The sequence below is a fragment of the Bombus impatiens genome, unplaced genomic scaffold (assembly GCF_000188095.3).
Source record: "Bombus impatiens unplaced genomic scaffold, BIMP_2.2 scf_0551, whole genome shotgun sequence".
In the NCBI taxonomy this organism is placed as follows: domain Eukaryota; kingdom Metazoa; phylum Arthropoda; class Insecta; order Hymenoptera; family Apidae; genus Bombus; species Bombus impatiens.
In genome coordinates this window covers 50544-78513 of record NT_176970.1, presented here as the reverse complement: position 1 = coordinate 78513, position 27970 = coordinate 50544, and the positions used below count along the sequence as shown (strand labels likewise).

General features: G+C 34.2%; 3 protein-coding genes across 41 annotated transcripts in view; 2 read left to right on the top strand and 1 right to left on the bottom strand.

Annotated features, from left to right (window-relative positions):
- The first annotated feature begins 39 nt into the window (after positions 1-39).
- On the top strand, positions 40-6247 carry LOC100743834 (protein yellow). 2 transcript variants are annotated; one of them, XM_012388586.3, is made up of 6 exons: positions 40-207; positions 2708-2996; positions 3270-3682; positions 3967-4144; positions 4248-4459; positions 5241-6247. In XM_012388586.3, the coding sequence occupies exons 1-6, from the start codon at positions 40-42 to the stop codon at positions 5544-5546; spliced, it is 1566 nt and encodes a 521-aa protein (XP_012244009.2). In that variant the 3' UTR covers positions 5547-6247. The 2 variants fall into 2 exon arrangements, with proteins under 2 accessions (XP_012244009.2, XP_012244008.1); XM_012388585.3 differs by having other exon boundaries at positions 70-207; positions 2675-2996.
- Positions 6248-9115: 2868 nt separating this feature from the next.
- On the top strand, positions 9116-15837 carry LOC105681087 (cytochrome b5-related protein). 3 transcript variants are annotated; one of them, XM_012388571.3, is made up of 7 exons: positions 9216-9234; positions 9347-9440; positions 11458-11714; positions 11854-12121; positions 12237-12528; positions 13591-13806; positions 14190-15837. In XM_012388571.3, the coding sequence occupies exons 3-7, from the start codon at positions 11484-11486 to the stop codon at positions 14464-14466; spliced, it is 1284 nt and encodes a 427-aa protein (XP_012243994.1). In that variant the 5' UTR covers positions 9216-9234; positions 9347-9440; positions 11458-11483; the 3' UTR covers positions 14467-15837. The 3 variants fall into 3 exon arrangements, with proteins under 3 accessions (XP_012243993.1, XP_033178013.1, XP_012243994.1); XM_012388570.3 differs by lacking the exon at positions 9347-9440 and having other exon boundaries at positions 9116-9234; XM_033322122.1 differs by having other exon boundaries at positions 9190-9440.
- The window catches only part of LOC100744258 (myosin heavy chain, muscle), a 41435-nt gene continuing 29121 nt past the window's right edge, over positions 15657-27970 (bottom strand). For 25 of the 36 annotated variants that reach the window (XM_033322101.1, XM_033322120.1, XM_033322115.1 and 22 more), the window contains exons 16-26: positions 27603-27812; positions 23380-23753; positions 22997-23225; positions 22610-22893; positions 21878-21956; positions 20545-21274; positions 19581-19942; positions 19058-19453; positions 18587-18931; positions 18228-18476; positions 15657-16415 (exon numbers count right to left, since the gene is read on the bottom strand). In XM_033322101.1, coding sequence (XP_033177992.1) covers positions 16332-16415; positions 18228-18476; positions 18587-18931; positions 19058-19453; positions 19581-19942; positions 20545-21274; positions 21878-21956; positions 22610-22893; positions 22997-23225; positions 23380-23753; positions 27603-27812 — 3342 coding nt within the window. In that variant the 3' untranslated portion in view covers positions 15657-16331. Of the gene's footprint in view, positions 16416-17606; positions 17669-18227; positions 18477-18586; positions 18932-19057; positions 19454-19580; positions 19943-20544; positions 21275-21877; positions 21957-22342; positions 22422-22609; positions 22894-22996; positions 23226-23379; positions 23754-27602; positions 27813-27970 lie in introns of all 36 variants that reach the window. The other 11 variants (XM_033322118.1, XM_033322119.1, XM_033322116.1 and 8 more) reach the window with 2 other exon arrangements.

Below are 27970 nucleotides of genomic sequence, written 5' to 3'. Positions count from 1 at the left end.
GACGACGAATCGTGGTATTTTAACAAGTTTGTCCAGCGGATGAATAATCGGCAAGCCTTGAACGGCACCGATACGGTACTGCGGGAGAACGTCTCTTTCATTTCTCGGACGAATCCTTATGTTAGTTTGTCGCGTGTTGTCGACGCGATAGTACTTTGCGTGTTTCAGTCTGTCGCGACATTTCTCAACTGGAACGACAGGGAAACGGTAAATAAATGAACAATGTGAACAATTAACGTGTATAACAAAAGGAAAACAGTGATTGATTAATAATGTTTTGTTGTTGATAATTTTGTACTATTCTATTTTGAATATCTAAGTACGGTTAAAATTTTCCTTGGAAAAACATTTGAACGTTAAACTTTTTGCGAATACCAAGTACTTGCGTAAGAGACTAATTGACAGTTTAAAGTATAACCACATTTTTGATTTCACTCTGCCGAGAGTCTTATTAGAACAATGTTTCTTGTAAAAACTTGACGTTCCTATCAAATTTACATTGACACTTAAAACATCTTTATGATACTTAATGTATTTATATTATCATATTTTTGCTTCCAAACAAAGATATATAGAAATATCACTCAACTTAATATTTAAGTGCTAAAAAAAAGTATAGCATTGTGATATAGTAATGATTTTATTAAACGGCACAAGCGATGTTAAATTCATAATTTACATGAACATAACAGTTTTGTTAAAATAGAACGTGCCTTATAGTTCAAAGGCCTTAGGAATTGGATTGTATATGAGTAAACTTTTCTGTTTTTCCAACTATTTAAACCGGGACTGTTCATTGAAAATATGTGGATCACGATTTTGTATACGCAGGATGTTGAAATTAATGATGTACGAAAATTTAAATTTATATGACAGCAATATTGAAAATACAGAAAAATATATTAGATCTGCGTTTCTTACTTACTCGTTAAATATTCTCCAAAAAATAACGTAATCTTTTAAATAAATTAAGCATTCGATACTGTCAAGTAATTTTATCGGTATTAGAAAAATGGAGCAGACGTGTTTGAAAGCAACGATTTACATATTTATCAAGTTAACTAATAAAGAATACTTTTGAAAAGATTATAATATTTAAAGTTTACAACGCGTAAATGTAGCTTCCTTACTTCTTTATATGATTTCTAGCTTTTCATTTACTTTCAATGCTTAATCCATTATTGGGGATTATGATTAGCAGAAAATTTAGTTTTTCAAATTTAGTTTAGTATCAATTACAATAGAGTATATATTTAGGTAAATTGTACTAAAAATGTACGGAATTACATTGTAGAAGTAGCTAAAACTGTGAAAATTTTCTAACTCACGGTAAATGTAGCCAGTTTGTTGACCCACTTTACTACCGTGTGATTATTTGGCTTGTACGATAGAAAGTATGATGGCATTAAAGATGTAAGTTCTGGTGGTGTCATATTGTTAATTTTCCTAATATCCGTAGTATGTGTGTAGTTATGTATATCAAATTTCCTAAATATTTAAAGAAAGACGAAGTTTACTCATAGAAATTACATATATTTCTATTACATATATTTCTTTCTCATTTATTATAGAATGACTACTTAAGTACTCAATCAAGTGCCTATTAATCAAGTATTTAAATATTAATCCAGATAAATAGCAGTGAAAGTAGGAGGGAATCACACCAGACATTTATGCATCTGCTGGAAAGTTTTCGAAGAACTTTTTTTCATAATTTTGTTTAAAAGTTACTAATATATTAGATCTATTACAGAGATTTTGAAACAAAATATATTTGATAGCTTCGATATATCGCTCTGGATATTCATTTTGTTGAAGGTACAAGAAATTAATTTCATTTTTTGATAGCTTTATTCAACTTCTATGTTTATAGATACAATTCTTCGTACTGAAGATCTATTTTTTTTTTGTCGTAAATATTTCTTTTCTATTACGGCACATTCTGATTATTGTAGCATTCTGATTCTGATATCAGTAGTTATCAGAAATGTAATTAACATTTATGTGATATTTTATCGTAATTAGTACTTAGATAATATAATATTGTTCACAATGGTTTTCGATTTACTCAGTTGCATTGTAATATTCTCTTATACCTCTGTCATATTGTTGCATCAATGTATAGTTTATTATCAATAGTATCAATATATATATATGTACATCAATAACATGACAAATTAGACCCCGTTCAGAGAATTACAGACAAATTTCTGGACCGTTCAATTTTGAGGAATGTTTTACTTGTGAAAAGCATTACATATATTAGTATACTAATATTAGTATGCTCCAATTAAATATACTTTATGTTCGAAATCTTAGTAAATATGTACACGTGATTTAAGAAACGGAGAAGAAAAGAAAGAAGGATGTCAAATGGTGTAATTTAGTTCCGTAATAGTCCTCGATAATATTAGATAAAACTCGTACTGTATATACAAACATAAAATTTGGCCGAAAAAAGTGAAACATTCTGTATATTAATCAATAAGAAGTTTAGTAGCCGAGATTGAATGTAAATACTTTTGTGAAACGCGTACGGTTCTAGTTGCGATGTTAGATCGGTAATATTTTTCCATCTATGCGATGGTACTTTACATTTAACAAAAATTTGCAATTATAATTCTGATAATTTATATACGGTATTCATTAATTCTATCGTAATGGTAATTTGTAGTGTCAACGAGGTAAAGGTCTATTCTAATTGCAGAATCAGGAAATCAAAATGCGAAGGAAATCGACTCTATCTCTTTTCAACGCACTACTTCAAAGTTATTTTTGGATAATGGTTGTAGCCAGTGATAAACTTCGTGTGGCTTATCAATGGAAACAGCTTGAGTATGAATGGCCAAGTAACGATACCGAGCTTCTATTCCCAGAATACAAGCAGGAAGATAATCTTCCCCTTGGTCTTGAGATTACAAATACTAGGATCTTCGTTACTGTGCCAAGATGGAGACGTGGTGTAGTTGCTAGTTTGAATTACTTTTACATTAATGGTAATTACCATCGATGAATAGACATATATTACACAGATGTTAAGCTTTAGTGAATAGGGCTTAGCCAAATAACTTTAAAACGATAAAAATCGTCTAGTCATTAAATGACCCTAACTCCGAAATATTCTATTACAGGCAACAGTATAAATAGATTGTTTAAACAAATCATTATTCTTTAAGAAAATATGCTTATTGCTCTATTTATCTTATGTTTTCGATTACGTACTCCGTATTAGTCGTATGATAAGTGTGAGTCGAAAATAATGATTTTAGATACACGCGAGTCTCCTAGTTTAATCCCGTATCCTTCTTGGGAGGCGCATCAATATCGAGCTGGAAACGTCCCAGAGATCATTTCAACGTTTCGAATTCGTGCAGATCGCTGCGAAAGACTATGGGTTCTTGATACAGGATTTACTGATATTTTGGATAGTCCAGAACAGCAAGCTCCACCAGCATTACTCATTTACAACTTAACAGACGATCGTTTACTCCGAAAATTCATTATTCCGGAAGATCAAAAAACACCTGACTCTCTTTTTGCAAATATCGCCGTCGAAGATTATTCTTGCGAAGATACTTTTGCTTATCTGGCTGACTTGGGTGGTCCTGGACTCGTAGTTTATTCGTGGAAGTCGGAAAATTCGTGGCTTCTTAAACATCATTTCTTTCAACCAGATTCTCAAGTTAGTATCTTATTAACGTTAAGTATCTAATATCATTTTTCCGAATAAGATGAAGTTCTTATCTGTCTTTCTTTACCTGTTAACTACTACTAAATATATGTCATAGTTGTTTTTTTTCATATAAACGGAGATGCGTAATTAGAATAATTACTTCGATAACTCCGATTCCTCTCATTAACAAATTCTAAATAATTTTGACATTTCGGAAGATACGAATCATGGCAAAAAATTACATCCAATTTGTCATGTACATTCTTCATTTTTTTAACATTGTAACGTTTAAGGCTGAAGAATTCAATGTATCGGGAATTTCGTTCCAATGGACCGATGGTCTCTTCGGTATGGGTCTTGCACCAACTAACGATGGCTACAGTGTAATGTATTTCCATCCACTTTCTAGCACCATGGAATTTTCAGTTAGTACCAAGTTACTAAGAGATCCTGAACGTGCCACTTCTCCAGGTAATTAAAAGTTTGTTCAGTCAGGACACACGTAGTTAAGTACATCTACAGTTTCACGTTATTTCCACGATGTTAATTATAATTCGATTTCTATGGGTTTCAGACAACTTCCACGAATTTCATGCTCTAGGATCTCGCGGACATAATGGTCAAAGTAGCGTGAGCTTTTTAGATCCAGACACCGGAGTTCTGTTTTATGCATTAGCTGTTTTGAATGCTATTGCGTGCTGGAAACCTCAAAATACGTTCACAATCGAGCAACAAGGTCTTATTTATGTAGATAACGTCACAATGGTTTTTCCCAACGATTTAAAGGTAATTACTTTCCAGATCGAGAATGGAAATTTATATATATGTATACATATATGTATGTATGTACAATTAACTTTGAGCTACACACGTGTTAGAAACGTCAACTTCTCAAAAACGTAACTGCGATACTGCAATTTATGACTTATCTACGAATGTTTATTCTCTTGCTTTTTCCTGATTCTTTTACTCGCCGAGTAAATTAAATGTTGATATGAATTATTCTTATAGCGACACAAGTTGAATAGACTGAATATACGAGTAAGCACGCAGCTGAGCTTGAAATTTGTTTAAAAAATTAATAAATAAATTTATATATATATAAATTTATATATATAATTTAAATTTATATATATAATTAGACTCGTGTTTAAAGATCAGCTCTATCTTTGAATAGGTTTAAAACAAAACTTTAGAACAAAGTGATTTAGCCCATTATATTTTTGTTATCCTTTTCATCTTTTTTAAATTATACTATATTTTTTATTAATAATATTACGCAAAATTATTACGTATATATTTTATGTAATCTTAACCTGCGTTCTGAGAAAAAAGAAAAATGTATTGAGACTGATATTTATTTTTATTTAGTATTAAAAAAATACTTATAAATAGCTTAAGATAGAGAGCGTTCCACTATCCAAAAACTTTCTTATTCAAATAATCACGTGTCCCTATCATTTCAAACACATCAAATTCTACTATATTCGCTTTATCTTTTTCGGTACTGAATCATAAGCTAACCCATTTAAATACCGATTTTTAATTTACTTCCTGTTAATTTTAGATTGATCGAAACGGGAATATTTGGATACTCTCGGATCGTTTGCCTACTTTTATGTACTCTCGCCTGGACCCTGAAGATTATAATTTTAGAATCGTTATGGGTTCGGTTAAAGAGGCTATAAAAGGAACTGTTTGCTCGATGAATCCAACTTCAACTACAAACAATCCGCACGATTCTACGACAAAAGTGCATACCGTTTATCCTAAACATCCAAAAATGGCCGAGAATTCCGGTTACGTTCACAATTCTGAATTGATTTCTATACTGATTATCGCTATAACAATTTTTGTGAGAATATTTATCTGAGAATATAATTGCATCATTTTTAATAACTGTAACAATTTATGGATCATTTCTCGAAATATCGAGAATTCGAATTTCGAAGAATATCGATGCTTATATACGAACAGGAAGAGATTGAAACGAGATGCTTAGGTAACGGGTTAAGTAATAAATAAATGAATGTTATGCTTGGTTTTCTGTGTATTATGATATAATCGATTTCTGCAAATGTCGTATATGATTGAGTTTCTTGTATAATATATGTACCTTAATGTAACGTTTCGTATGCGTTCTTGCGGAAACAGCTATTTTATTTATAATTTACGCATCATCTTGAATATGGAAATACTGATATTTCCTATTATTACTTAAATAACTTATCTACAACATACAAGTTTTTCCTTATTATATTTGAATTGCATATAAATATTTTTGGAGGTCTTGATTGTAGTACTTAAAAAATGAAGTTTATAAAATACACGACTGATCATATAGTATTATTAGTTATATTATCTATGTTCTCAGAAATAATAAGAAAACTCATGGATGGAGCATTACTATACCATATTTTACAACTACCGGAAACAAAAAAATGTAATGCGAACAGCTGCTATTTTATGGAGTTACTAAACTATATCGTCAAAAGTTCATGTAGAAATTTGTTATAAATGGAGCTAACAAACGTTCGAAAAGCGTTTATGTGCTTCGTTCTATACAATCTGTTATGCGCAGTTGAAAAGATTCGGATATATATTTTGTAAAATTCGATATTTAATAATGTTTATGCTCATAAAAATAGAAAATTTTAAGAAAGTCTGAATTATTATAGAATTAAGAAAATCTAATTGGTAATTGGCATCTAAAACGTAAATAATTAGAATTCGAAGACTTATTTGATATTAATGAAATGATACAGGCATTAATAATGGCTGCAATTTGTGACTTAATTTTGTAAGAGAGGAAAGAGTTACAATTGCCAGTAATTTAAATATATCGCTATATTTAATGTAAAAAGAAAGAATTATTATAAATGTAATAAATAAATATATATATAATTATTATAAATATAAACATAAATGCAAATACAAATATAGATACAATGAATTTACTGTTATTGCTAGTGTAAATAAAATGTAGTTCATGTGAATTAAACTACGATTTACAATTATACCCTATATCTTCAATAATGAAGTTCATCGTATAATCTTCTCATTATTTATTAAACTATGCACGATATGATATATTTAATTTACAGTAGAACTCAATTTATATCAAGTCCACTTATCTGAACGAAATTTTAATTAGTGCCCGATTAACTGAACTTTTGCTGATTGAATTCATTTATCTGAACGTGAACTCCTATTATATGAACAGAAAATAATACATAACTGGTGAGCTCTTATTATATGAACTCCAATTATATAACTTGTTTATCCCTCGACAAGTTCAAGTAAACGAAGTTCTGTTATAAACACTCCATTCTTCTTAGGAATATCATATGAGAAGGGAGATAAAAATGAGAAAACATTCCTAAATCTAATGTACACCGAGTACCACTCGCAAGTAAGTGGTAAATAAGTAAAAGGAAGTAAAAAATGAAACGTAAATATTTCTTTTATTTTTTCTTATTATTTATATAATAGAAACACGAAGGCAACACGTTTAAACATTTTAGATAATTTCTTCCTTTTTATATTTGTTGTTCATTCCTCACATTCTAATATAAAGCGAAAAATTATATAATAGTAATTATATTTTATCATTGTAAATACAATAGGATGATTTACATTGACAAAATTGTTACGATACGTATTTCCGTCGCTTATAAATCCGTTATAAATCGTTTATGTATTCTATTAAATACATTCCATGTGAATTTTAAATTGCTACAATGTTGACATCAATAAATTTTTCTTACTAATAAGTTCCACAGGACAGGATTACTATCACCATTTCAATACCGATTAATTGAATGGAAAAATCTGGTTGTGGCGGAACACAATGAGAGTTTTGGATAAACTTACGATTATCAGTTCAGTGTAGATAATATTGTTTTTTGTGTTCGTAAACTATCACATGTCAAGTAAACATATGTATAATTTACTACTTCATTAGTTGATTATAGAAAAATTCCGACTGGTTAAAAACCAATCCTAGTTCAACAAATCTGTGTGGTATACTAGTAACTTTGACTTTAAGCTTCTATTTAATCTCGTTTTTATTGGAAGATATCGCTCATTTTGTAACATGCAACTGCAAAGTATATAATCATTTATTTTTAATAGCGTATACTTCATGTTATTTAATTATAAAATTACGGTATAAACGAAAGGTTCTTATATCTTCATCTTCTAGTTTCTATGAGTCAGATAAGGAAGATTTTCTTAAACTGATAGGAAAATTTTCGATATTAAACGACTTTCCAACGGTAATGATAATTGATGATTTAAAATTACAATCGGTTGATTGCGCGAGAAGACTAATTACTAATAACAAATTATTAATTTGTCATTACTTTATACTATAGTTTGATAAAATTAATATTCCGTTACTCCGAAAGCGGTGAAAATGTCTAAATACATAATATGTACATATGTATATATCACCAGCAATATTTTTACATAGAAATAGATACAGGGTGTCCTAGTTCTTTACAAGACTAAATAAGCAAACATAAGAAACAATGTTATATAGATGTAAGCTCTTATATACTTTGTTAAAAAGTTATAACAAAAATACGAAATAACAACGAACTGATTTTTTGTTCGATATCACGTAGGAATAAAACGTATAATATCCATTGACGTTATAATTCCGTTTCACAATGTAGTGCGAATACGAAGACTACGGAAAATAGAATCTACTGCATTATTAATTTCTTATTCATTCTCTTAACTGCTGCAAATACGATATGAATTATCTGCATTAACTGCCGACGCGTATTAATTTGTGTTTGGCAAACTTTTTCTTTTACGGTTAATCGTAAGTAAAAATCTGTTCAAGTGATATCTGGTGAACTTGGGAACCAGGGAATTGATCCTTCTCGACCTATCCATCTTCGAGGGTAACGGATTGCCGCACTGTTTTGATCAAATCAATGACCTCGGCAAATAAACACCAAAGCCTGTGTAAGCATATCAAATAAATATGGGCGACATACTGGGTCGACGAAACAGCAGTCCTTTATTTTGTGTCGTTTTAACAAACTTTTTAATATATGAATAAATTTAATCTACAATAAAGCAGTTCAAAGCCTATATTTATATAACATGTTGTTTTTTAATTTCACTTCTGAAATATGATGGGAATGTTTTGTGCAAAAATCTGGTAAATCCTGTATATAACTGGCAAAACACATTTTTGTCGCTTATAATTCGTCGCTTATAAAAAAGCAAAATTTTCTCATAACTTGAAGAAACACTTGACTTCATGTTAAAAGACTTAATAGTTATAAAAATTGTAACAATACCGGTCAAATTTTTAAATAAAAAGTAATATACACATACTTATTTTAATGTGTATAGTGTCAGATATTCTGCAATGAGTAGCAACGCGTCATAGAGTTATCGTCTGTTGGATTGACTATCGTTGCAGGGTCAAAGTACTAGGTCGTTCAGGTTCTACTCAATATATGTTGGTTTGACATATATAAGAAGGAAGAGTACTTTCCATATTGTTCCATTAAAAGCAGTCCGTTGAACAACGTAATCAGGTTCAGTTTTAATTAGTGTTACAGTAAAAACAAAGTATCTTTTCGTGTAGTGAGTTACGTCTTCGTAATGTGATGAAATAAATATCGTTGTTTGTCAATAACTATTAAACAGCATCAAGTTATTTGGAAATAAATTAGAAGATTCAATCACAATCTACCATATTAGAAAGTTCTACAAGAAATCTCTATACACGATTAACATTTTGGTATATAACGATTGGTATGAAAAAATTATTAGAAAATATGATAAACATTTTTTTTCGTATAGTAATGTGTAACTAGAAATATTTATAATAATTAATAGACATAGTAAAGTTAACTTATTAGAAACTTAAAGTTGCGGAACAGAATGTGTACAATACACACGTGCATAATACATAATATACTCACGTTATCGCAAAATAACACTATTTTTAATCAAATATGAAAAACGGGGAATCCATTTCAGTTTATATTCTAAATTTAACTTTCATCCATTCAATTTATCTTGCTTGATAATGATTTAGCAATTAATTTATTCATGAACAATAATATAAAAATAATTTCTGTTTGTAAAAATATAAAATCAATATAAAATCATGTAAAATATAATATCATATACGTGGTATATTATTGCACTTCCTTATTCAGTATTTTAATTCATTGCGACAATAGTATTCGAATGTGTTGACATTTGATAAGTCACATAGAAATCAAGCAAATGTGATTTTAAAAATTAGTCATTAGACGTCATTACAATTGAGATATTTTAATAAATGATTCAAATAATCAAGTGAATAGTAAAGTAACGATCAGTGGCGGATTTAATCCTTTGGAAGCCTGAAGCTAATAATCATTTTGGGGACCCTGAGCTAAACTGAATTTATAAAAGTTCAACCTGGCTAAATCAAAGCTAAATCGTTAAACCAATAGGAAATTATGACTTACATTTAGAGATTCTTTGGTTAATCTGTCAGAGTCAATATTAGTTAATATATAGCTATAAGTTAATATTCCCTTAGACGGTGAATATTAACATCATGTGCAGTAATTAAAATCCGCACGATATCATGGCCAGTCTAAAACTGCATTCAAAATTCCCATGGTCAACGAGTCTTGTCGGAGGATTTAATTACTTTTCACGCATCCTAGAAAACGTAAGAATGTTCTAAAACACTATAAAATAGGCCTATCAAGTACTCGAGTATTCGGACGACTGTACGTATTGATTCAGCAAACATCGTTTTAGCCAAGCTAACACTTTTATCCCAGTCTTCCCATACCAACAAATGTATTTTATGTAATTCTGATATTTGTTTATTATTCTTTTTGATAGGCATATTGTTTCGGGGCCCAACGCTTTTAGTCTCATTAGCGTAATGGTAAATCCGTCCCTGGTAACGATACACTATTTTACAGATTTACCCGCACACCTCTATTTCCCCTTTTTTAAACTTTAATGATATATTTATTTGCTAGTATTAGAAACGAACATAAGATAGTCAATTTTTTAATTTAAGACAAGTGTCGCCTATATGAATGGTAATATTAATTGCGAAACACATATCTGAAATAGAATGTTATATAACGAATGATACATTACTATTTCTTAAATACTTCACCCAGCTTTAATCAATTATGTGTAAAATTTAACTAACTGTAAGGTATGTTAACATTTAGTTTAAGAAGGCATAAGTACTTCGATAATTATTGTCCTCTAACCCTATCCTATTATCCTCTAATTTTAACCCATTTTTTAACATATCACTAAATCCGCAAAAACAACTACGTACATACAGTATTTACAAAAACATGCAGTTTCATTTATGCAATCTGTCTTGGAAATTATTTCATTCACTTATCAATATTTTGAAACACTAAAAAATTTGTTTTGCAATTACTATATCACTTTGTATCATAATCTTAACATTTGAATAATGTATTTTTAAATAAAACTCGTAATTTAATGTTACTAACTTCTTTTAGATATTTTCAGAATGCAGAGTTTAAGATATGATTGTAAATGGGAATTTTAAACAATAACTCGATAAATTTAATGGGAGCAGGATAAATTAAAATGTTCATAACGAAATAAATAACACGTTTTAATAAGATTCCTTATATTCTTTATTTAGATTTATATCCTGAACCATGATTAAGCAATTGTTATAGTTATTACTTGATGTTAAGTAATGTTACCTACTTACTTACAATTTTTATTTAATTATTTTACTTACCGTACAGATCAATAAAAAAAGAAGAAGAAAGCAATGCGGAAATTAGAAAGTTCGATACCGGGTTTCGAAAATTTTCCTGGAAGAGATGCTAAATTTCAAACAGCATACTCTTTTCTCGAAGCAAGAAGACAAGTAGACGCTGCGGAAGGTTTATGGAGGATTCGAAATAATTTATATGATTTAGAAGGTTTTGCAAAATTTCACCCAGGCGGAGCAGAATGGATTCGCCTGACCAAGGGTACTGATATTACCGAACTTTTCGAGGTAATTCGTTTCCGTGCAGTACAATAATTGGTACAATAGTTTCTTCTTCTGGTTATATATTCTTGTTATAAGTCACATAATTTAGTTCAACAGGTTATTTTAAACGATATTTTAAATAGATGTAATTTGTATTTTTCAGTCGCATCATCTAACTGATAAAGCTGCGAAACTGCTTCCAAAATACTTGGTAAGAGAGGCAGTTTCACCACGAAAGCTGCCATTAACGTTTGAACCGAATGGTTTCTTTTCTATTTTCAAAAAGCGTGCACTAGAAGCCCTAAAAGACGTGGATTTTCATCGGTCGTCGACAAAAACAAATTTATTCGCTGATTTTTTTGTCAGTACTACCGTTTTACTTAGCCTCGCAGTAGCTTATACGCAATCTTATTTAATCATCATGCTTGCTGGTTGGTCAAATATTTTAATTACATCTTTAGTCTTTAACTACTACTATAGATATTTTCTTTTTTTCTTATTTTGGATGCAAAATGCTATAATTGAAATACATACTTATGATTTCAGGAATTTCTCTCGGGTGGACCACGGTTATTGGTCATAATTATTTTCATATGAGGAATAGTTTTCGAATGTACTACTTTGATTTAAGCACAATGTCGTCGAAGGATTGGCGAATAACACATGCAATGAGTCACCACATGTACCCTAATACCCTTTGGGACTTTGAAATATACTCGATTGAGCCTTATCTGTTTTGGTTACCAGATCCTAAAAAATCATTACTGAAAGGTATCATCAGTCAACTGATAAGTCCTATCATTTGGGCTTTAGCTCTTTACACACAAGCAATCAAAAGGTTCGTTATTATTTTTTTATATCAGGGTTAAAGATTTATCAAAATCCAACGGTGCATATTACGCACAGATAATATTTCTTAATATTAAATTGTTTATTCCGTGGCTAAATATTTCATAAATAGATGCAATATATCATATAGTATTTATTATTCGAAACTCTTTTGCTAGTAGCTGCTAGCGGTTTGAAGATGACCTTCCGTTACTTCTACAATCAGTACCCAATTTAATTATTATCAACAGCAAAAATCTCTTTTTTGGTTATCTTTCTCACTTCTTTTTTTATTCCTTCCTTTCCTTCTTATTATCCTCCTCCATGAACTTTCTTATTACCTTCAGCTCGTTCCCACATCTAAATTTTGCAATTAGATATCTCCATCAACACATCAATACTCTCTTCTTCTGCTGTATGATTTTTTGCACCTTTCTTTCCAACTCGGACATACTCCCTCTTTGGTACACCGTCCATATGTTCCAATTCACTTCATTTATTTTTAACTGTCTTCTCACTACTTCTCTTTCCCATTTCTCTGTTACTCCAGTTGTTATTTCTGTTATAAGTCTTTCCTTCTCCCATTTCCTTTTCGTAAAATGGTAATACCATATAAAGCCTTTAGGTAGTCCGTATGTGATCTTCTCCCATTTATTATTATTATTTATCATCTATCCACGTTCCTATTAAATCTACGTCGTTTTGCCTTTCTATATACTCACAGAAATCCTTTTCTTTCCTAATAAACCTGATATATCCCAAAACACTATACTTCCCTCTTCTTTCTTCTCCCGTCTCTCTTTGCTTGTTGTTCCGCGAGATCTTTTTAAAAATGTCCTTTCTCGCTTCTTCCTTCCCCCCTCTCTTGTCATCTTACTACACTCTCCATCAACTCTTAACTTCTGGTAAACCCTTCACCATCCTCCCATTACATCTTCCGTCTTTGCCATCTGCACCAATTCACCTTGTATTTTTGTTTTTTTTTTCAAGTGGTCGGATTATGGTGTTATAAATGAAATATTGTTACTTTAAATGCGAAAAGTAAAAATTAATAAATACGTATTCGTTTCAGATATTACTCTGTGTTCTTCGAATATAGAAAATTCGAATTTCGAGATGCTGTACCTCTCTTTTTGCCCATATCGATGTCCTTTCTCGCGCCAAGTATTTTTGTAGCTGTGAAACTTTGGTTATTAATTATATTAACAGGCAGTTTTATATTTTTTATGATCGGTTTCAATGCAGCTCATCATCATCCCGATATCTTTCATGATGGCGATATATACAGGTTCGTTTGTATACGTATCGGTAATACGTGCTATATACATTCTATTATTTCTATCGATCTTCTTATATCATATATTCTTATATATTTTATATTTTAATCGTACTACATATAAGTTGCGCAAGTTGTATTTGAAATTACTCGTCAAGATTAAATTCTTAGAGATTTTTAAAGAAAGATGGGAGGTATATATCAATTCAATGCAACTTATAGATCTTGAAAATTTATCAACACAATAATTCTATTTATATGTATGTATATGTATGCATATTTATCGTTAACAGGTTCATTCAAAATTATAGTTTCTAATCGAAAGAAATGTGAACGTATAAAAAAAATATTCTCAATTGAAACAGTTAATAATAGAGACGAATAATATTTTCTAGAAACGATTTCGACTGGGGTTTGCTAGAATTGGATGCCGTAAGAGAGCGAACAGTGATCGATGACTCTGACTTTCTGGTGTTGACTAACTTCGGATTACACGGTCTTCATCATCTTCTGCCAACAGTGGATCACTGTTACTTGCCACTTTGTGAAGAAGCTTTTCAACAAACTTGCAAGGAATTTGGAGTTAGTACTAAGAAGTTTACCCAATGGGAGCTTGTAAAGGGACAATTTAAACAAATCCTACGTAAAGAACGGAAAAAGAATATTAGATAGAATAACGGATAGGCTATGATTAAAGCGACGATTAAAAGTAATTTGTTTCTTGAGAGGGTCAGCGTCCACTTAACTTAAGAAGTAAGCACTAATCACATATATTATTAGCAATCAGTGAATTCGTATAACAAATACGTGATTTTGGAAATACATTTTTGATAGAACACAAACAATGCATAAAGAAGTTGAGTTTGATTCGAGTCGTCTTGCGCTATGTTGTTCTCGTAATTTTTAATAATTTTAACGTTGAAACTGTTTCGTAACTCCTACCTTTTCATCCTTTCAAATATAACATGACGAAGCTTTCTACATTTTAATTCTTATATATACGGTTAGTCGCGAAGGTCTACAAACACCTGGCTAACCAAAGAAATTGAAAATGCACTTTGTCACAATATCATTTATACCTACATAGCGATACAATTGTCATTAATGTTTTCCTAAAAGGAATTAAAAACTCAAAATATCTGACTAACAAAAATCTTGGGATAGAGTTGCATCAGAAATGACAGAACCTTACATTTTTTCGACGTCAAGGAATTGTTGATGTTCACGTAGGTGCCCCAGAAAATATTATTATAATTATTAAGCACGTTATTTTTATGATTTCATATAGGTATAACAGGTGCATGCAATTTTTGTAACACATTGTATTTTATACACTTTTACTTTTTTCCTCCTACTAAGGGTGAAAGTGAATAAGTTGTGTTACATTCTGACAACGTGTGTCTTAATGTGCCAAAAGGATTCGTAGAGCTAATGTTTTTACTATGATATTTTATACGCATATAAGGGGTGTATGTGGATTTTTATGACGAATATAAAGGAAATGAATGAAAAATTATAGATAGGTATATATGTACCTGAAAGCGAATGAAAATCAACGGTATAAAATAAAAGAAAGTTGTTAGTATTTGCTGCATCGCAGACGATATGGCAAGAAACGAATTATGAGGCGATAATTAAAAAATTCTAAAAATTCTAAAAATTATAAACGATTAGAAGGCTGGAGTATATGAAATGACAAATATTGCGATTGGTTCTTAATTTTATTTATTGCTTATTTATTTTAATAAATACATACTTCGGCTCTCTTTATAAATTACAATTAACTTTATAGGATAGGGTTATCATTTCGATGACGTATATAATAATGCGCGCTGACGTTCAAATCCGTGACTAGCGTTATATTTTTATTCATTGTTTATTTTTTTATAACATGTAATCTTGTTCTTTTTTTTATCGTTCCGTTTCTGTAATGTGTATATCGTATCTATTTATCGATTCGTCCGCTTGATACGCGCGTATGCCAGTATTGCACATACTTTTCTTTTCTGCCACGTGTTCATAATACAACGTTTAAAATTTCGAGCTGGCTCTCGTTTTTCATTTCAACCGCTCGCTCGCACCTTTCCTTTCTCTCGTTTTCTCTCTTACTCTTCCACTTTCACTCTTTCACTCTCTCTTTCCTCGACCGTCAGCGCGAGTGGTGAAGGTTAATCTCTCCTCCACGTCTATTGTATTGCCGATTTCTTCTGCCAATTAACAATCAAATATACTAGAATTAGAACTAGAATGTCGAAAGAAAAATTTCCAATCTTTTGTAATCTTCCCTTTTCTATTTTTATCTCGAAGCTGGCAAGATGAGACCAAGCACGGACATTCTCGTGTCAACACGAAAGTAGTAAAGATCTGAGGATACTTTCTTTACTTTTTGTATGAAGGTGTATGTGCGTAGGTATGAAGACGATGGGATGAGTTATTTGAGTGAGATGACACGATGAAAGTTCGCCGGTTGCGATCAATTCATACGTTAAGCTGTTACGATCGTGTTTGTAACAAGTATATCGTTGTCGTATAGATTTTTACAGTTCACCATCGGGCTGCAGGTCGAAGCGTGGCGGGAATGCGGAACCATCCAATTGGGGTTTGAACGCAGGTCGGTGTGGCTGAAAAATTCCAAAAGAAGTATTATTATTTTCATTCGGTACTTCCGTGATCGCTGTTAATCATAGATCAGCGAATTTGTTCGAAAGCATGTTTATTTCTGTTCTCGCGAATAACAACAAAATTCTCACGCGATACGTTTCTGGTCGAGATGCTTTCGAACAACACAAGTTGTTTCCGGGAAAGTGTTTTCCGGCTTTTAGCGATGGGATCAAGTTCGAAGTTTTTATTTTTATTTGGCGTATCTTTGGTATAGCAGTAACAAAACCGAATACGTTTTAAACGATATGAAATTTTCCGAATTGCAGACTCACGATTTCTGTCTTTTATTCAAAGGTAGAGAATAATTTGTTTCTTGTCAATTTGATATTATATCGTTTCTAACGCTACGATATCGCAATGCCAGTTTATAAATGTATACCATATGTCTTTAATTCCATCCCTAATCCCATCCTTCACCAGGATCTAGTATCGCTGTATGCATTCAAAAAAAGAAAACATTTTTTGGAGATAGATATTTAGACACGTTCTTTGTGTCCTTCTCATTCATTCTGCGTGTTTATCGCACATCATTGGTATTGGCAATTGAAAGACAACAATGGGATATGAATCGAGGGTCGTAATACCTCTCTTAGACAGTTGGAATGATTTTGTCTGCTTAGTTTCGTGAAAAGAATCATAAAGTGGATGATACATCGACTAATTACAAGAACTAATCTAAGTATCTAACAATAATTATATCGAAAATCGGAATTAACAACGAAAAACGATCGATGGAGTTATGTCTTTACATCGCGTCGCGTCTTTCATCCGTCTAATGTCTAACGAAAAATATACGTAAACAAATCTATTCACATGTAATTAACCAGTCACTAACCAAGCAACGATTCGTCTATATTCTATATTATAACAGAGGGATCGGTACAGTGATCCGTTCGTGAACTATCATGAATTTGTTTGGGATAGGTAATACACAACGTTAATCAATGACTAGGAGCAAGCTTCATACTCGTAAGGTATGCCCCCGTCAAGTGTTATCAGCTTTTCACACAGGTTCAAGAAAATAAGACATTGACGATCGGCGGATTGGGGATTCGGAACAGTTCTGTCTATGTATAATTGCTTTCTTGCGATTACTGTGCTTTTCCATGTGTCGACACACACACGTGCTTATGACACGTGCACAAACTTACATGGACCGGCGCGGTACTCTTTACTCCATTGCGGAGGGCGCCTTACGGGCCTTCTGTTGGGGCTATACAGGGACATACAGATTTACAATTAGAGATAATTGCCGCAATCTCTACTTTTCTTTGTACGCAATAGTTATTCTCTTTTCTTTCTACGACTTTTTCTTCTCGTTTTATAGGAAATTTCGTTCTCGATCGCCAACTTGGAAATCCTGTGCCATTTACTATGCCGTATTGATTTTTATAAAATCGAGATTTTCACATATCCTGCGGAATATACACGTAGCTCGATATATTTTAATAAGAGATTGCTACACGAGCTACGGAAGAGAGATCCTACTGCTATTCTACGAAAATTTCTCTTTTCTTCATCTACGTCGCTGATAACGTAAATCTCCATTTTTCATAGCACACGTATCATGGAATTTCTCGGAAAATTTTTAATCGAATATTTCTTCCAATATTATATAATCAAGTTATATTAAACCTTATATTATTACAAAAGAAATGTAAAAAGAAAAAAAAAGGAAGAAAAGTATCATTTTTAAATACGATACGAAAAGAAAATGTAGGAAATTGAACGAAGAGAATAAAAGAAACGGTAGTAATTGAATATTTGCTTACCGCTGGGCTCAGTCCGCGCGCAGCACTTCCTCCGCGTCCTTTAGTACGGAACTTGGTAATTGCCTGTTCAGCCAGGTCCGCCCTTTCCTCTGCCTCCTCGAGCTCTTGTTGCGCTTTGCGGAATTTCGCGAGATTCAAAGCAGCGATTTCTTCAGCTTCCTCGATCTGCCTCTTGTAGGTCTTGATCTTCTGTTGAAGCTTATCGACAAGGTCTTGCATGCGCTCATGGTTCTTGCGGTCCTCATCAGCCTAAACATTTATAGATTTGGAATAAGCTATCGCTGAAAATCTCGATAACGCAATTATTATTATTATACATTATATTTTATACGATATGTATATATCGTACGAACTCGTACCTGGAAGCTGAGTTCCTTGATGCGACGTTCGGACTTGCGAAGATTCTTCTGAGCGTCAGCGTGTCTCCTCTGTTCTCCATCGAGTTCGTTCTCCAATTCACGAACACGTTGTTCAAGTTTTTGAATTGCCTTCTTACCACCTTTCAGGGCATTCGCTTCAGCTTCGTCGAGACGCACCTGGAGTTCCTTGATCTGAGTTTCGAGTGCTTTGCGAAGCTTCTCTTGCGTTTGAGCATGATCTTGTTCGGCTCGAAGTTCGTCGGCTAATCTAGCGGCATCAACCATGGCTTTCTTTGCTTTCTCCTCAGAGTTCTTTGCTTCGTTCAACAATTCGTCCAAGTCAGACTGAAAACAAAATAAATACGAGTCTCATTCGGATTTGTCGTCTTTTTCGAATGTTTTGTTGGAGCTTTTATAAAATAAATGTAAATGTGAAAAATTAGAATCGAATAGAAGGATAAGAATGCTCACGTGAAGGGTTTGCAGCTCAGCCTCGAGTTTTCTCTTGGCAGCAGAGATGGAAGCGTTCTGAGCACCTAGTTCGTTGAGTTGCTCGTGGCAGTCGGCCAATTCTTGTTCAGCCTGGCGACGTCCGCGGTCCGCTTGTTCGAGAAGAGTACGGCTTTCTTCGAGTTCGTTCTGAAGCGCGTTCGCCCGGCGTTCCGAAATTCCAAGAAGTTCTCTCGCTTCGTCGCGAGCTCGTTGTTCTTCCTCGAGCGCGGTCTGGACATCCTTCAGTTGCTGTTGATATCTCTTGATGTTCTTTTGAGCTTCGGCATTCGCTTTGTTCGCATGATCCAGGGCGATCTCCAATTCGTTTATATCTGCTTCCAGTTTTTTCTTCATGCGCAAAGCCTCGGCCTTGCCCTGAAAAGTTTCGTCAAATATGTATCATGTTTGCCTCGAGGAATCTTCACGACATATTATAAGATTTTACTCCTACCGTTTTAATCTAATAACCGTTTCAAAGAGATTTATCCGACTTTTTACGAACCTTAGCTTCAGCTTCGAGCGATGCCTGCATAGAATCGAGAGCACGTTGGTGATTCTTTCTGGTATTTTCGAATTCTTCTTCCTTCTCCTGGATACGTCGGTCGATTTCTTGTCTGACTTGACTCAGTTCAAGTTGACTGCGCAATACTTTGTTCTCTTCTTGTTCCAAAGCGGCCTCTGCTTCTTCCAGAGCAGCTTGAAGTTCATCCTTTTCAGCCTCCAGGCGCTTCCTGGCTTTTTCGATCTCGTGAATATTGCGTCCACCTTCGCCAATTTGATCCAAGAGGTCTTTTACTTCGTCGGCTAGATTCTTGTTCTCGCGACGCACTGCTTCCAACTGTTCCTGACCTTCTTCGTACGCACCTATACGGATATATTGATATAGAAAAAATGTGTAAGCAAGTAAGCATGAGTCAAAGGACGACACGAATCGAGAGCGACTTATGTTGTTAAAACATAACGACAAATAAACTCCGGGCAAAACAATGTCGCCGCTACATGTAACCGTCAAATTGCATTGAAAATTGAGGTTGAATTTTTCGACTCTCCTCTGACCAGTATAAATAAACAGACGTGTTCGCGTGCCAGTCAGTGTCGACGAGTTATCGATGCGAGTTATCGGCGCGAGTTATCGGCGCGAGTTATCGGCGCGAGTTATCGATGCGAGTTATCAACGCGAGTTATCGATGCGAGTTATCAACGCGAGTTATCGACGCGAGTTATCGACGCGTATCTAGCGAGCACGTATCAAATATCAATCAACAATCTTCTTTCGTGATTTATAAACTGTACGAGCGACTTAGCGAATATAGCCTGTTAACTTATTTATCATTTTAAATATATTCGACGGTTTCAACAACGAGCAATCTCGTCCATTAAACCTCACCGACCGACCGCTCTCTACACATAAACCTCTACACAAGAATCCTTAAGCAATTTGAAAATGGAAAAAAGTAGATGAGTACCTCTGAGCCTGAACAATTCCGTGCTGTAATTGCGGCATTCCTTCTGACTGGCATCGAGTTCGGCGGCGAGATCGTCCACTTTGAGTTTCCATTCGCCGATAATCTTATCGAAGGCCTTCTGTTTCTTTTCGGCGGCGTTGGCGATCGCGGTCGCGCGATCCACTTCGATCTGTAAGTCCTCTACCTCCGTCGACAATCTCTGTTTCGTCTTCTCGAGAGCGATAACCTTTTGGTTGAGGGATTCGATGGTTTCCTCCGCTTCGGCCAATCGTGCCTGCAGCTTCCTCTTAGCTTCCTCGAGTTCTTCCGCTCTCGCAACGCCCTCAGATTCGTATTTCGTGCGCCATAATTGTGCCTCGGCGTTTGCCTTGCTAAGTTGCCTCTGAAGATCCGCTTTACCTTCGGCTTCCTCTTCCACTTGTTCACGAATGTTATCCAAATCGTGTTCCAAGTTACGGAACTTGCCAAGGAGAGTAGCGCGTTCTCTCGATTCTTCATCAGCCAATCGTTTCGTGTCTTCGAGCTGCGTTGTCAGCGAAATCTTGATCTTCGAAAGCTGACTAACTTGCGATTCGGCTTCCTCTAATTGTCGTAGCAGATCACTGTTTTCGATCGACAGTTTCTTCTTCGCAGCATCGAAGTCATTCAGAGTACGGTTCACTTCCTCCAATTTTCCTTGGGTTTCGTTTAATTGGTGTTGCAATTGTTTCACGATCTTTTCTTGGGCAGCCTGTCACCGATTTCGATAGATGTATCAGACAAATTGTTTTATTATTTTCAAGTGAATTCACTTTTGGAACAATTTACGCTAATTCGACTAGCCGATCGATGCGAATATCGCAAGAGTCACAGAGTTATTCGCACGATCGAGAATCTATCGAAAAATTTTTAGTTTTATTTTATATTAGCAAAAAAAAAAAATACGGTCTAATAGTTATCAATTATTTCGTTTTCTGATTCCGTGTCACAAAATTATCCATATACTTTTCATCGAGTCGACTGTTTGGCGTGTGAATAATTTTCTAATACGCGGTACATGTATACATATACAAGAGAACAATGTGTAATATGTAGCGATAAATTAAACAATTGTCCAAAAGTGAAGAAAAGAAGCTTGGAAGAGGGAGGTACACACGAGGAGCAAGCTTTGCAAGCTGGACATACTTTCGACCACGACGACGTAAGGTACAGATAAACACGTTCATCATGGTAATCGCAAACGTTGCACGTTCGCCGTTTCCGTTTCTCGAACTGTTTCGAACTGCCTAACAAAGCTGTTAGTTGCGTTAGTTTGCTGCTGGATCCCAGACATTTCTCGACGAACGATTCTTACCTTCTCGTTGCTTAGTTGATCTACCGACGCGCGCATGTCGTTTAATTCGCTGAAGTATTGAACCTTGTCCTTTTCAACTCTAATTTTCATGAAAACAGACACGCGAAATTGGTAATTAGTGTTTAGGACACGACCAGGAAAAATTGGAGTCAGTACGACGAACGGTGTAATCGTAACATTACAAAACGTATACGGTTCGAAAGATACTCCATTAGCGACAACATTCTAAAAATCAAATATAGGGTTAAAGGAGAACGCAACCACCGGAGCAATAAACAAATAGTGAAACATTTTTCTTCAAACTCATTCGGGGACGACTAGACGATAATTTCGATATCGTGTGGTAAGTTTGAACATGGATTAAAAATATCCAATAACGTGACAGTGGTAACGGTGAGAAATGTAATTCTGAAAACAAACGTGGACAAATCATATGGACATTCTCTTTGTTTCTTAAACGTGTACCTTTTCCCTTGAAACCTGATCCGTCGCGGCACGGGAATTGTTCAGCTCGGCATGGATATCATGACGACCCTTTTCAGCTCTATCGAAAACATTTCATTATATCCCCGATTCTCGATATGAATCATTTTACCTTTTCAAATTTCTTTATCTTTAATCGAAAGTAAACTTTTTCGATAAAAGTGCAAGTTTTATCGGTGAAAATTTTCAGAATTGCTAAGATTTCTTTTCGAAACGATTGTATCGATTAAATTGATATTACTATCTTACCTGGCTTTAAGTTTGTTAAGCGTATCAATTTGTTCTCCCATTTCGGCAACGGCATCGTTGTGCTTTTTGCGTAAACTCGCAAGAGTGGCTTCGTGTTGAATGTTGGCTTCTTCGAGGTCTCTGCGCAGCTTGCTAAGTTCGGCTTCTCTCTTCTTGTTGAGCTCAATTTGGGCAGAGGTGGCACCGCCAGCTTCCTCGAGACGTTCACCAAGTTCCTCGAGTTCTCGTGCCAAGTCACTGCGCTGTTTCTCAGCTTTCACGCGAGAACCACGCTCAGCTTCGATCTGTACGGGAGGTGCAGACAAATTTATCGCATCGACAATTTTTAAGCAAGTAAAGTAATTTTATCGGCAAGATTGGCAACATATATGTTTTTTTCAGGCTAACCTCTTCTTCCAGTTCTTCGATACGGGCTTGTAATTCCTTAATTTGTTTCTGTAATTTGCCTACTAACGACTGTTCGTCTTCAAGTTTAGCGGTCAAAGACGATAATTCCTTGTCCTTACGTTGAATGGTTTGTTCGAGTTCCTTCTTATTTCTCTCGAGGTCAGCAACAGCTTCCTGTGTAAGTTTCAAGTCGCCTTCCACCTTTCGTTTAGCTTTCTCTACGTCGGCTCTGTAATGTTAAACATTTATAAATATTTATATATATATATGTATTTAGATAGCATACGAGGCTGCGTGAGTTGCAAATATTATGATTACTATATACATACATATATGTATACATATAGTATACATATTAGTACAGTTTAGTACATTGTACTAACCGTGATTTCTTTTCACGTTCGAGGGAATCTTCGAGTTCGTCAAGAGTGTGCTCGAGTTTGACTTTGACTTTGTTCAAGTGATTGACTTTATCTTCGGCAGCTTGAAGCTCTTCGGCAGTTTTCTGATTAACTTCACCTTGATTCTTTTTCTCTTTGTTCAATTTATTGATCAGTTCGTCTTGATGAGCGATCTCGTCGTTCAAATTGCGGATCTGGTGGTCCTTCGTCGCCTTATCTTGCTCTGATTTCTGTAGGTTAAGCTCGAGGTCCTCAATGTCTTTCTTTAGACCTGCCACTTCTTGTTCGAGTTTCTTCTTATTTTGGAAGAGATTGTTCCTGGCATCTTCTTCTTCTTTGAATCTGTCATTCAGATCCTGCAATATAAGAATACTTTTATTTTTACCAATGCCATATGCGCTTTATATGCACCTGTATTTCGCTTTATATCGTTCAATTAATTCTTTTTTATTCCAAACTGCGTATGTGTTTGCTCCTTTCAATTGCTCTCTCTGGAGTAACTCTGTCCGAGTTATGGGATATGTTTTCATAAATCTTTCTAATTATTTTATCGAAGTAGTTGTAAGTTAACAATATTTATTTTAAATCAATCTCTGCTCTAAATCTCTGCTTCTTTGTTTACGTAGAGTAAATCAAGATTAACATATTATAAATATAGTTTCATAATACAATATGATTTGATTTAATTTCAATTGCATTTTGCAATTTATATTTAATAGCAGGCTATGAGATTAAAAATTAGGGTGCATATCGCTTAATAGTTAATCGTAATATCGCGTTTAACTAATTTCATGTGCTTAGGACTAATTATTGTATCGTATTTGTTTCTAATATTAATGTTATAATAAAAAAATATCGATAAATCAAATTCGAAATAGATAAGAAAGTCCACGTGGGAATTCGACAGACTGTTGCAGACTGGCCGATTAAAAATGAACAAGTAGAAAGTAATTCGATGTAATATTTCAATTTCAGAAGTAGGAAATGTGAATAACGACTACGAAGAAATATCACGGTACCACGAAGCCAAACATTTTTTCCAAATAATTTTATTTAATATTTATGAAAACGAATGAAAGTCAACGTTTTATCCAAGTTAATTATTAATTTATCGAGCCTCGATCCTTTTTTCCATTTCTGATATCGTTTCTTTCTTACCTCCGAGTAGTTAATAATTATCGCCATTCGGAGAAATATTTATAATCAGCATGCAATAATCTTTTACGTCTACATTTATACATTTTCATAAATACATAGATAAATGACATTTATCATTGCCATTGGTATTTATGTCGTTTTCGATATTCATTCTCATTTGATAATATTTAAAATACGAGTATCGGTAGTTTCTTGATTAAAACACAAGTGTCAAAGTGTAGGTAGGACTGCTTAAGAGCCTACGATACCAACGACGGAAGAGCGAAGCAAATACAATGAAAGATATACGATATATTTTAAAGAGAAACGGAAATTGAAAAAACATCGCGATGATTTTACATTGTAGAAGTATTTGAAAGTCAGAAAATTTCTGAAACGACGATGGACGGTGAAGTAGTTGCGCGATGACGTGCATAAGCGCACCAACGTATAAATACACTATACACCTGTTACCTCCTTCGTTTTGTCAGTTATTCCAGCACATAACCACGCCTACTTTTAATAACCTGGAATCTGGGATCGACGGCAACTAAATTTGGCCGTGTCGAAGGTAGGGGCAAAGTAGTCAACGTCCCTCTCCACAGCAGATACCCTAAACTGATTTAAACACATTTTCTTTCTCTCACTTTCTTCCTTTCTTCTTTGTTTGCTGTCCATATATGGCATCCCATAATTTCATACATGTTATAATCGCGAATATTTAATAGAATAAATTTGATAGAATAGATAGAATAAATTTAGAAAATTCCCGCTCCGCAATACGAATGGAAAATGATCAATTATCGTCTAAATTAAAAATTCCCATTTTAGCTGATACGCGAGATAATTTTAAATTTAATCTAAAAAGAAAAAGACGATCTTGTACGACTGGCGTTGACATTAAGTACCAGTTAGCCAGTCGTTTAAAAGGTGCCCGTTAAAAATAGTCCAGTACTCTGAAACGAATCATATCCTCCACGGAATTCTTGGAGTTCTTTTTATATTACGCGATGAGATTCTTCGCTGTCCGATTTCTTTCGCCAAATGTTGCTTTTACAAGGCATTCCGTGAAAAGATCTGCGTTACGGAAAGAGTCGCGTAAAGACTCACCCGAGAAACGGCGAAAGGAACAAAGGCATGATTCCCATAACGTAGGAGTTAACGTAATTCAAATTATTTCACAGCTATAATAGCGTTTGTTTTTCGGTTTTACGTTCAAACATAAGACATTTCTATCAAAGATACGTCTGTTTCAGTTTATCTAGTATCGGAATACGTTATTTATTCGCATATCACGATTATACGGATTATAAGTTTTAGAGTTAAAGTTATGCTCGTCGGTTTCTAAGTTCTGCATTTCGAAAAAAGAAATATCGATATAAAAATCCGAACAAGGGATAAGAGCAAATAAAATCGAATAATGGAGTGAAATGATAAAAACGATTCGAAGGAAAAAGGTAAATTATAGCGAGGGAATAGAATTAGGAGTTGATATTCGTTATGGAAGATTTGTTAGAAGGTTGGACAATTTTAGAACGAATGTGGAAACGAGGGATGATTCGTCGCGCAAGAAAAATAGCACGGAATGGAAGAGAGATGGAAGAGAACGCACGAAGCGAATACAACGCGGCATGGCGCGGTGGTCGAACGAGTCTGACTAATGACGCGCCTTTGCTACTTAATGCCCGCGCTTACGAAACGACGCGACCACGATGTATCAACTCCTGCCAGGTGCATCATTTTCTGTAATCCGAGCCAGATTCGTTTAAATTATGACGAGCTTGTAAATTTTAAACTCGAGCTTCAGACGTGTCGAAATCTGTTTACCTTCGAAATCTTTTCAAAGTCGTTAGTTCGCGTTACCAGACTTTTAAATTGCATTTCTTGTTGATATTGTAATTTATACAATATTTTCATTCGACGAAAAGATTACGCGCATTGCAAGAAACGAGTTCAGTCGCTTATAAAGCCTTATTAAGTACGTTCGAACGAAAAATAAAAAGGGTCATCAGGTTATTATCTTACTCGGTTACTCGTGTGAAATTAACAGAATTTTCACTAAATTTTTTACGGACGACACTATACTTTCGTATCACGGGAAGATAATCGTAAACATATTTCTATTTCGTTAATCCTTTAAATATTTAATGTCTGATTACGATATTCCAGGCTGCTGGAATACCTATAACCTACGAACGAAAAGCTTTGACCGTTCGATTCGGTCTAACACGTTCTAACAAATTGGCGAAATTTATTTTAAGGGCGGTATGCGAAAGATAAACAGATCGAAACTAGCAGTTCTGCATTGTAAATAAATTTTCGTATTTTTTCGCCGCGCTACATTCCCATGGATATCTATTTAAAGCTTCACTCTGCCGCTTAACTACGATTATTTTCATTTCCAATACTTTTCCTACGACTGCGGCCGTAATACCTCGAATGTACGACCTCGGATGATTTTAGGAATGTTAAGGAGACATTAATAACCCCATTCCTCTTTATTTCGACATCTAATCGGTCGTCTAGGAGGTATAATTACCGTTTGTCTGATTCATAATTCGATTCGTGGAGGGCGTATATTCATCATCGCGTAATGAGTTTCGTTATCGATGAATCGTGCCAATTGAGCTACTTTCTGATATATAAACTGTGCAAGACGAAACCACCGTTCGGCCTTTCCTACGCGATTACAAAAACGGTAACACAATTTTTTGCAAATTGTAATTTTTGTAAAAATTACTTTGCTTCGGTTACTTAAGCGAATAATTGGCATTTCATAGCAGAGCCTGCATCTATATTAGATAATTGACAGCAAATTTTTGATATCTCCATATCAATCGATAATTTATCGATAAATTTATTTAGTTCTCGATACGGTACCTAACAGCCTCTAATTTCATAAAAATTACTTAATCAAATCGTTAAATCAAAGAACTCTAGCGTATACATTTTATACATTTATACTCTACCGAATAATCTTATGTAAATTGCATTCTTGTTTTTCCTTCTATCGGGAAACATCCGTCATATATAATATATAATATAATTATCGATGAATGAAAGCTTACCTGAAGTTGTGACTCGATATCGGCTTTCTGAGCGGCCAATTTCAGAGATTTCTCCATATATTCCGAGAGGGAACCTTTTTCACCATCCAGTTGTCGCTGCAAGGCATTCCTTTCGGAGACAAGTTTCGTGTTCTGCTCTTCGAGTTCCTTGCGCAGTTTCTCTTCCTTTTCGAAGGCTTCCTGAGCTTTTCTCGCTTTCTCCTCGAGCGCCTGCAATTGCGATTCCGCATCACCGTTGGATTTCTTTCCGTTTACTACGGGATTCGAATCCTCGACCAACGTATCACCCATTCTCTCTTTCTCTTTCTTGTTCGAATTCACGGATCTCGGTCCGTCGATAAGCGCACTAATCGATCGCAACTAAACGG